This window comes from Gobio gobio (genome assembly GCF_949357685.1).
Source record: "Gobio gobio genome assembly, chromosome: 22".
NCBI classification, from domain to species: Eukaryota; Metazoa; Chordata; class Actinopteri; order Cypriniformes; family Gobionidae; genus Gobio; species Gobio gobio.
The window spans coordinates 38,785,835-38,796,648 of NC_137118.1; the positions used below are offsets into that span (position 1 = coordinate 38,785,835).

General features: G+C 44.6%; 1 protein-coding gene across 1 annotated transcript; it reads left to right on the forward strand.

Moving 5' to 3' along the window:
• Positions 1–396: 396 nt before the first annotated feature.
• prlhr2b (prolactin releasing hormone receptor 2b) lies at positions 397–10,814 on the forward strand (the record flags this gene model as incomplete). The annotated part of the gene is made up of 2 exons (XM_079804217.1): positions 397–824; positions 10,178–10,814. 2 exons carry the CDS (start codon positions 397–399, stop codon positions 10,812–10,814), a joined length of 1,065 nt encoding a protein of 354 aa, XP_079660343.1.

Here is a 10,814-nt window from a genome sequence, read left to right on the forward strand (position 1 = left end):
TAGCTAGACTACTTCATAAATCACCCAGTCAGAGATACTGTACGGACAATCGGACCCAATATGGCTCAGTTTTTCTATATATCTTGCTCTGTCGAGCGGCAAAAGTGATTCTACACAGGCTATACTGGGTTAAACCCATGCATTTACATTGTGGGGGAATGGACTGTTTGCCCCAAACTGTGACACGACGCCGACCAAGTCTATCCGGGAGTGACGCGCTGCCAAGATGGCAACGGCCAGCTCGACCCTACTTTACTCTTCAAAATTGCTCTTCAGAATCCTATGGGTGACGTCACGGACACTACGTCCTTTTTTTTTACAGTCTATGAGTGAGACCTTTGAAAAGCCTTTGTGTTTTCGTCCAGCAGGTGGAGACAGAAGTGTTTTGACTGAAGGATGGAGGGCTCTGGTTGGCAAGGTGGAGAAGAGCCTCCTGGAAGCCACGTGTACGAGGTGATGGTGGTCCAAAACGCCACGGCCCCTCACAACTTTAGCTTCGCAGACGTAGCCCTGCTGCAGACCTTCAAGCCGCTCATCATCCCCTGTTACGTTCTTGTGCTGCTGGTGGGCGTCTTTGGCAACTACCTTCTGATCTACGTCATCTGCCGCACGAGGAAGATGCACAACGTCACCAACTTCTTCATCGGTAACCTGGCCTTCTCGGACATGTTGATGTGCGTGACCTGCGTCCCCTTCACGCTGGCCTACGCCTTTAGCCCTCACGGGTGGACGTTCGGGCGCTTCATGTGCTACCTGGTGTTCCTGATCCAGCCGGTCACTGTATACGTGTCCGTTTTCACTCTCACAGCCATTGCCGTCGACAGGTGAGTGCAGCCATCTGACCCTCTAATGATCTCTCTAATGGCTCAGGCGGTTACGTGACGTAGATATCAAAGCTAAGTGGGGTTAGAGTGGGTCAGATCACTTGAGATGAAAGGATGAAATGATGTTTTTGAAAAGGGTTTTGTGTCTTTGGAGATCATTAATGGTCTCTAAAGTGAAGACTGCAGTTTGAGAGGAGGATCACTATCCATGCTGTTTCGCCACTACCGCTTTGATGTTTGTTGACAAAATTGATTTGTTTCTTGCTTTCTTAACTCACAAAATCTGTCAAGAATATTTCACCCCATAAATACATGCACAAAGAAGTAATTTAATTTTATTGTTGAAAAAAATGAAGCCTATTTTAAGATCTTTGTGACAGTATTTCACATTTTATCATTACCATAATTCTAAATATATTTTTTACTATAATCTATCATTTTTAAATGTTGTAGTGAAGTAATTATGTTGATTTTAAATTATTAAAAAAACAACGTATTACTGCTTCTTTACTATAGCAAAAATGTAAGTATATTCATTGTAAATGTAATATGTCCAAATTAATTACTAGTATTTGAGGGTTAATATATATATATATATATATATATAATTTGATTAGAATTTGGGCTAATATCTGAAAGAAAAATAATAAAAAAACACTGTTGTTTTACTGTTGTAAAAATAACTAAATTGATTCTATTGAGATTTAAAATAATAATATAAATTATGAGTAAATAATGATAATTATGTATACATTATTCTATTAATGAGATTAACGGGTATTTAAAAAAAATTGTAAAACGTCTAGCTAAATTACAGTAATAAGAATGTAAGGATGTCGCCCTTGGCTGGACTTGAACCCGGGTCTCTGGTGTTCTAAGTGTGGTGTGTTCTCCACTGAGCTAACTCCCAGACAATGGAACCCAAGAGCAGAAGAGTAAAGAGTCAAGAGACTTGAGTCTTCCAAAAAATAAAAATAGTCTTTACTTGAGAAACCAAAGCACAAAGTACAAATGAACTAGGAGAGCAGAGCTTCCATAAAACAGAGAAACAAAAATAGACACAAGGGTCAAAAAATGTACAATAAAGGCACAAAACTTATCTTGAGATCTGGAGACAGGAGAACATAGGTTCAAGACTGAACATAATGGCAAGGAACAAGCACACTTATAAAGGGCAAGACACAGGTGAAGGGAATCAGGGCTAATGAGGAGAGTTCTGAGTAACCATTAAACACACTGGCACCATCTGCAGGAGTGGAGAGCACTGAGCATGGGGTTAAAGTGCCATCTGGAGACCTGGAGGGAGCATAACATGGACGCTTAAGGAGGGCACCCCCTGCAGGCTAGGAGTGGAACGGCATCCTAGAGATTGGATCATTACAGGAGCCCCTTCCCTAGGAACGGCACCTGACGTTCTTCTAACGTTTCCCTTTGGCTTGGCGAAACTCTGAGATGAGAGTCGGGTCTAAAATATCTCGAGCAGGAATCCAGGACCGCTCCTCTGGGCCAAAGCCCTCCCAATCCACCAGATATTGAACTTTCCCACGAACCATGCGAGAATCCATCAGCCTGCGGACCGTGTAAGCTGGCTGGCCATCAATGATGCGAGGTGCTGGGGCGGGTTTCTTAGCTGGAGACAGAGTAGAACAAACAACGGGTTTTAAACGGGAAACATGAAAAGTGGGATGAATCTTCATGGACCTGGGCAGAAGAAGTCGATAGGAAACTGGGTTAATCTTCTTAAGGATTTTGAAAGGGCCAATGTATCGTGGGGCTAGCTTGCGGGACTCCACCCGCAATGGAAGGTCTCTGGTTGAGAGCCATACCCTTTGTCCCAGGCGAAGCGAGGGTCCTACCCTTCGGTGTCGGTTTGCCTGCCTCCGCTGTTGTCGGGCAGCCCTCAATAAGGCAACGCGTGCTCTTTGCCAGGAACGCCGGCACCGGCGGAAAAGCTGTGTGGCAGCTGGAACATCATCCTCTGGCTCCTGTCCGGGAAATAGAGGGGGAGGGAAACCATACTGACACTCAAAAGGGGACATACCTAGTGAGGAATGGTAAAGGGTATTATGTGCAAATTCAGCCCATATTAAATGGGAGCTCCATGTGGATTGGTTGTCTGCAACCAGGCACCTCAGTGTCTTTTCAATTTCTTGATTTACCCTCTCAGTTTGGCCATTTGACTGGGGGTGGAAGCCAGAGGACAGGCTGATGGAAGATCCGATGAGTCGACCAAACGCCTTCCAGAACCGGGAAGTAAACTGCGGTCCCCGATCAGAAACCATATCCTGGGGAAAGCCGTGGATTCTGAACACATGCTTCATCAATAGTTCCGCAGTTTGGCTAGCTGTGGGGAGCTTGGACAAAGGTAGGAGGTGACAAGTCTTAGAAAATCTGTCTACCACTACAAGGATTACCGTGTTTCCTTGAGACTGTGGCAAGCCTGTAATGAAGTCCAAGGAAATGTGGGACCATGGGCGTCTTGGAATGGGCAGAGGGCGCAGCAGGCCATGAGGGTGGGTCCTTGGCTCCTTGTTCTGAGCACAGATGGAGCAAGCGGCAACAAAAGCCCGGACGTCCCTCTGCAATCTAGGCCACCAGAACTTCCTCTGGATGTGCTTGCATGTCTTTGTGATCCCAGGGTGTCCAGAAGGGAGGGAAGCATGAGCCCACTGCAAAACCTTAGAACGTAGAAGGTTAGGAACAAAGAGACACCCTGGAGGGCCATTACCTGGACCTGGCTGCTGCCGTTGAGCCCTCTTGACTGCCGTTTCAATATCCCATTGAATGGGAGCTACCACTCTGGAAGTGGGGAGAATGGGTTCTGGACAACACTCCACTTCTGGTGGTTCAAACTGCCTTGAGAGTGCGTCTGGCTTGAGATTCTTAGAACCTGGGCGATAGGAGAGAGTAAAGTTAAACCGATTAAAAAAGAGGGCCCATCGGGCTTGTCGGGCATTCAATCTCTTTGCCTGCTGGATGTAAGTGAGATTTTTATGGTCCGTCCAGATGAGGAATGGCTGTTTGGCCCCCTCCAGCCAGTGCCTCCACTCCTCTAAAGCCATCTTGACAGCCAGCAGCTCCCGGTTCCCAATATCATAATTCCTCTGTGTTGAGGTAAGCTGACGAGAGAAGAAAGCGCACGGGTGAAGCTTGTTATCGCACTTACTTCTCTGTGACAAGACAGCACCTACTCCTACGTCAGAGGCGTCCACCTCCAACACAAAAGGTAGCTCTGGATCAGGGAGGGTTAAGATTGGGGCAGATGTAAAGAGCTGTTTTAGTCTGTTGAAGGCATGATCTGCTCTGCTGGTCCACATAAATGGCCTAGTTGAATTCCTGGTCAATGCGGAAAGAGGCTCGGCAACAGAACTGAAGTTTCTAATGAATCTTCTATAAAAATTGGAAAAGCCCAGAAAGCGCTGTACCTGCTTCACTGAAGTTGGTTGTGGCCAATCCAAAACTGCTTGAATCTTGCCTGGATCCATCTGAAGGCTGCCTTTTGATACTGTGAAGCCGAGGAAGGAAACTTCTGGAACATGAAATTCACTCTTTTCCAACTTTACATAAAGCTTATGTTTCAGTAGCTGGGCCAGGACCTGTTTGACCTGCTGAACATGCTCTTCGTAATTTCGGGAGAAAATCAAAATATCATCCAGATAGACAAAAACAAATATATTCAGCATTTCTCTGAGAACATCATTAATAAAGGCTTGGAAGACAGCTGGTGCATTGACCAGGCCAAACGGCATTACCTGGTATTCGTAGTGGCCTGTCGGGGTGTTGAATGCCGTCTTCCACTCATCCCCCTCACGGATTCTAACTAGATGGTATGCATTACGAAGGTCAAGTTTCGTAAAGATGGTAGCCCCTTGCAGAATTTCAAAAGCTGTGGACATAAGAGGGAGAGGGTATCGGTTCTTGATGGTTATATGGTTTAAACCCCGATAGTCTATGCAGGGTCGGAGACCCCCGTCCTTCTTTTCAACAAAAAAAAAGCCGGCCCCTGCAGGTGAGGTGGATGGACGGATGAATCCACTGTCCAAGGCTTCTTTGAGATATTGGTCCATGGCTAATCTCTCAGGGCCAGAGAGGGAATAGAGCCTTCCACGTGGTGGGCAAGTACCAGGAACTAATTCAATAGTGCAGTCATAAGCTCTATGAGGTGGTAGTGTAGCAGCTTGGGACTTACTGAAGACTTCCTTGAGGTCTGCATACTCCTGGGGGACTCGGGATAACTCAGGATAATGAGCAAGAGACTTGGTAGCAGTTGGCTTCATTTCAGGAACGGCCATGACTTCTGTGGATTGTGTCTCAGAAATAAATGCAGATCTCCCCCTGGAGATGTCTAGTGAGGGTTCTGAAAATGTCTCTAATAACTTGGAAGAATGGCAGAAGGCATTATCTAAAATTTGGCAGTCAGATCCCCAGGTCCTAACGACCCCTTGGGACCAGTCAATGTGTGGGTTGTGTAAAGTCAGCCAAGGGAAGCCGAGGATTAGAGGAAGTTTAGGAGAATGAATCAGGAAGAACTGTATCCATTCCTGATGTTGGCCCACCTGTAGCTGGAGAGGTGGAGTACATTGATTAACTTCTCCTGAACCCAGAGGACTGCCATCCACTGCTGTGATGTTAAGGGGTTTCTGGAGAGTCGCTGGCTGGATAGTGAGTCTCTTAGCCATCTCATAGTCCATAAAACTCCCAGCAGCCCCAGAGTCAACAAAGGCACATACTTGGTGATGTTGGTTACCATGGGTGACAGTAGCTTGGATTGTCAGACCTGAGGTTGCTGAGCAGGGGAATGTTTCTATTCTCGCCCTGGCCCCCCTCCTCCTGGGCGAGAGTTGGCTTTTCCCGACAACTCAGGACAGGCAAAGCGAAAGTGACCTGGCTTGCCACAGTAGAGACAGCATTTCTCCCTTATCCGTCGGTTGCGCTCGGTTTGGGAAATTCTGGTTCCGCCCAGCTGCATGGGCTCCTCGGGGGCACTAGGAGATGAAGGCAGCTTAACAGCGCTGGCTGACTCGAAAAATCTAGTCTCCTGTTGTCGCTCCTGCTGGCGTTCCCTGAGCCGATGATCTACCCGGATAGCCACGTCAATGAGGGACTCGAGGTCAGGCGCAGTGTCTCGGAAGGCTAACTCATCCTTGATATCAGGAGACAAAGCATGGTGAAAGGTAGCCCTCAAGGCCCGTTGATCCCACCCACTCTCTGTGGCAAGAGTGCGAAACTCTATAGCGAACTCTGCTGCACTTCGAGTACCTTGAGAGAGGTGTAGCAGGCGGTGATCAACATCCCCCCTGCTGGCTGGATGGTGAAAAACTCTTTTCATCTCAGAAATGAATGTATGGCAGTTAGTTGTTACTGGAGAACTCTGGTCCCACAAAGCAGAGGCCCAGTCCAAAGCTTTACCCGTTAGGAGTGTAATAATGTAGGCCACCTTACTATTCTCTGTAGGAAAGCTGCTGGGTTGAAGCTGGAAGGCCAGGGTACACTGGGTAATAAACCCTCTGCATCTCTCGGGACTGCCATCGAACCTCTCTGGTGCTGGTAACTTGGGCTCTGATGGGAGTGGGAACATGGATCTGTCTGGAGGACCAGGGGGTGACTGAAGTTCTTGGGATGAAGCGGCTTGAGACTGGAGACTCAAAATCTGGAGAATCTCTGACAGCGCCTGGTCATGTCGCTGTATGGTTGTTGCTTGATCTGAGAGGGCTGCCAAAATACGGTCCACATTAGAGGGTGGTGAAGGTCCTTCTGCTGGGCTCCCTTCCATGGTTTCAGTCTTGCTGTAAGGATGTCGCCCTTGGCTGGACTTGAACCCGGGTCTCTGGTGTTCTAAGTGTGGTGTGTTCTCCACTGAGCTAACTCCCAGACAATGGAACCCAAGAGCAGAAGAGTAAAGAGTCAAGAGACTTGAGTCTTCCAAAAAATAAAAATAGTCTTTACTTGAGAAACCAAAGCACAAAGTACAAATGAACTAGGAGAGCAGAGCTTCCATAAAACAGAGAAACAAAAATAGACACAAGGGTCAAAAAACGTACAATAAAGGCACAAAACTTATCTTGAGATCTGGAGACAGGAGAACATAGGTTCAAGACTGAACATAATGGCAAGGAACAAGCACACTTATAAAGGGCAAGACACAGGTGAAGGGAATCAGGGCTAATGAGGAGAGTTCTGAGTAACCATTAAACACACTGGCACCATCTGCAGGAGTGGAGAGCACTGAGCATGGGGTTAAAGTGCCATCTGGAGACCTGGAGGGAGCATAACATGGACGCTTAAGGAGGGCACCCCCTGCAGGCTAGGAGTGGAACGGCATCCTAGAGATTGGATCATTACAAAGAATTTGAGTGTAAAAGTGATTAATGGTACAAAAAAAATCTAAAAATAGGCTTCATTTACTTCATTTACAAAAGTTGTTTCACTTTACTTTTACATTTTTTTTTGGGGGGGGGGGTGGGGTAATATTTGAAAGCAAATAGTGAAATTATAATAATTAAAATGATAAATAATAATAATATAATATAATTAGTGCTGTCAAATCGATTCAAAGTTTGTGTTTTACATAATATATGTGTGTGTACTGTGTATAATTATGTATATATAAACACACACTCAATCATGTATATATTTAAGAAATGTGTATTATATATAAATATATTTTAAAAATATGATATACATGCATGCCTATTTATATATACAGTTTCAATAAAAATATGTGAACCGCTTGCAGAATCTAAATAAATTTAAACTAAATAAAAGAGATCATACAAAATATTTAGTGCTGTCCTGAATAAGATAGTATACATCAAATATTTTTACATATAGTCCACAAGACAAAAAAAAAGCAGAATTTATTAAAATATCCCCGTTCAAGAGTTTATGAACCATTGATTCTCAATACTGTGTGTCGTTCCCTGGATGACCCACGGCTGTTTTTTTGTTTTGTGATGGTTGCTCTTGAGTCCCTTGTTTGTCCTGAGCAGTTAAACTGCCCAATGTTCTTCAGAAAAATCCTCCATGTCCTGCACATTCTTCAGATTTCCAGCATCTTTTGAATATTTGAACCCTCTCCCTCAGTGACTGTGTGATTTTGAGATCTATCTTTTCACACTGAGGACAATTGAGGGACTCAAACACAGCTATTAAAAAAGGTTGAAACATTCACTGATGCTCCAGAAGGAAACACGATGCATTAAGAGCCGGCGGGTGAAAACGTATTGAATTTGAAGATCAAGGTAAATTTTACTTAATTTATCTTCCAGGAAACATGTAAGTATTTTCTGTTGCTTCCCGAAGGGCAGTACAAAAAAAAAAAAAGATATTTAAACAAAATAAGAAATATTTGGACATGTTCATCCTGCTCAAACGTTTTCACCCCCAGCTCATAATGCATCGTGTTTCCTTCTGGAGCCTCAGTGAATGTTTCAACCTTTTTTAATAGTTACCCCTCAATTGTCCACAACCATCACAAAACAAAAAAACAACAGTGGATCATCCAGGGAACGACACACAGAATCGAGAATTAATGGTTCATAAACTTTTGAACAGGTCATTTTAATAATTTCAGCTATTTTTTTTTGTCTTGTGGACTATATGTAAACATTTTTTTCACCGATTCTGCAAGCGGTTCACATACTTTTTCTTGTGTACTGTACATACTTATACACAGTACACACACATATTTTGTTAACGCATGGGCGTCGGAACCATAGTTTGTTTGTACTTTTTAAGACCAATGATATTGGACCCACTCACTTTTACTGTTCTCCTACCTTTAACCGATAGACACTTTATTATTAAACACACGTTAGACACTTTATTTCTATTTGCACTTAATGTAAATGTCATCTTCTCCAGTACAAATTATGGAGGAGGACCCACCCACATTTTGTGTAAAAACTAATTGTAATTTTGGATGCGATTATACAACCCCAAATCAGAAAAAGTTGGGACAGTATGGAAAACGCAAAAAAAAGAAGTGATTTCTAAACTTACTTTGACTTGTATTTCATTGCAGACAATATGAACACAAACTATTTCATGTTTTGTCTGGTCAACTTCATGTAATTTGTAAATATGCATCCTTTCCTGTCATTCAGACCTGCAACAAATTTCAAAAAAAGATGGGACAGTAAAGCATTTACCACTTTGTAATGTTGCCATGCCTTTTCACAACACTTAAAATACCTTTAGGGACTGAAGACACCAAGTGATGAAGTGTTTCAGGTGTAATTTTGTCCCATTCTTCCTGCAAACAAGTCTTAAGGTGGGCAACAGTACGGGGTCTTTGTTGTGCAAGTGCAAGTTACCTTTGCCAAGGGCACTGACACAACCCCATACCATGACAGACCCTGGCTTTTGGACTTGTTGCCGGTAACAGTCTGGGTGATCCTTTTCTTCTTTGGTCCGGAGCACATGGCGTCCATTCCTCCCAAAAAATACCTGAAATACTGATTCATCTGACCACAGTACACGTTTCCACTGTGTGATGGTCCATCCTCCGTGATGGTCCATCCTCCGAGCCCAGAGAAGTCGACGGCGCTTCTGGACACTGTTCACATAGGGCTTCCTTTTGGCACAGTACAGTTTTAACTGGCATTTGTGGATGTAACTACGTATTGTGGTACTTGACAAAGGTTTGCCAAAGTAGTCCTGAGCCCATGTGGTGATATCGCTTATAGATGAATGACGATTCTTGATGCAGTGCCGCCTGAGGGATCGGAGATCACGGTTGTTCAGCTTAGGCTTGCGCCCTTGTCCTTTACGCACTGAAATTCCTCCAGATTCCTTGAATCTTTTAATTATGTTATGCAGTGTTGAATGTGAAATATCCAAATCTCTTCCTATCTTTCTTTGAGGAACATTGTTTTTAAACATTTCAATAATTTTCTCACGTATTTGTTGGCAAACTGGCGATCCTCTGCCCATCTTTGCTCCTAAAGGATTAGACCTTTCTTGGATGCTGCTTTTGTACCAAATCATAATTACAATCACCTGTTGACATCACCTGTTTCAAATCACATCATTATTTAACCATTTTACCTCATTACTAGCCCTAAATTGCTCCTGTCCCAACTTCTTTTGAAATGTGTTGCAGGTCTGAATGACAGGAAAGGATGCATATTTACAAATGACGTGAAGTTGACCAGACAAAAAATGAAATATTTTTTGTTCATATTGTCTGCAATGAAATACAAGTCAAAGTAAATTTAGAAATCACTTCTTTTTTTTATTTGCGTTTTCCATACTGTCCCAACTTTTTCTGATTTGGGGTTGTAATATAATATGGTATGATATATGATGTAATGTAATATAATAAGATATAATATATCTCTGTGTTGTAACAGGTACTACGCTACAGTTCACCCTTTGAAGAAGCGAATCTCAATGGCGGCTTGTGGTTACGTGCTGTCTGGGATCTGGCTGCTGTCGTGTGTGCTAGTCGCTCCCGCTGTAGCCCACACGTATCACGTGGAGTTCAGAGAAGAGGGTCAGACCATCTGTGAGGAGTTCTGGTTGGGCCAGGAGACCCAGCGGCTGGTGTACGCCTACAGCACATTACTACTGACCTACATCCTCCCTTTATCTGCAGTCTGCGTCTCTTACTTCTGCATCTCCGTCAAACTCCGCAACTGCGTGGCCCCCGGACACCGTACGCGGGACCAGGCCGAGGCCCAGCGGGCACGCAAGCGTAAGATCTTCAGGCTGGTGTCTCTTGTGGTGGCGGCGTTCGCCATCTGCTGGCTGCCCATCCACGTGTTCAATGTGCTGCGCGACATCGACATCAACCTCATCAACAAGCGGCATTTCCTGTTGATCCAGTTGTTGTGTCATCTGTGCGCCATGAGCTCGTCCTGCTGTAACCCATTCCTGTATGCGTGGCTGCACGACCGTTTCCGCGCAGAACTGCGCAAGATGTTCACCTGCCACCGCCGCATCGGCATACCCGCCAACCACTGCGCGACGGCGAGCGTCGTACTATGA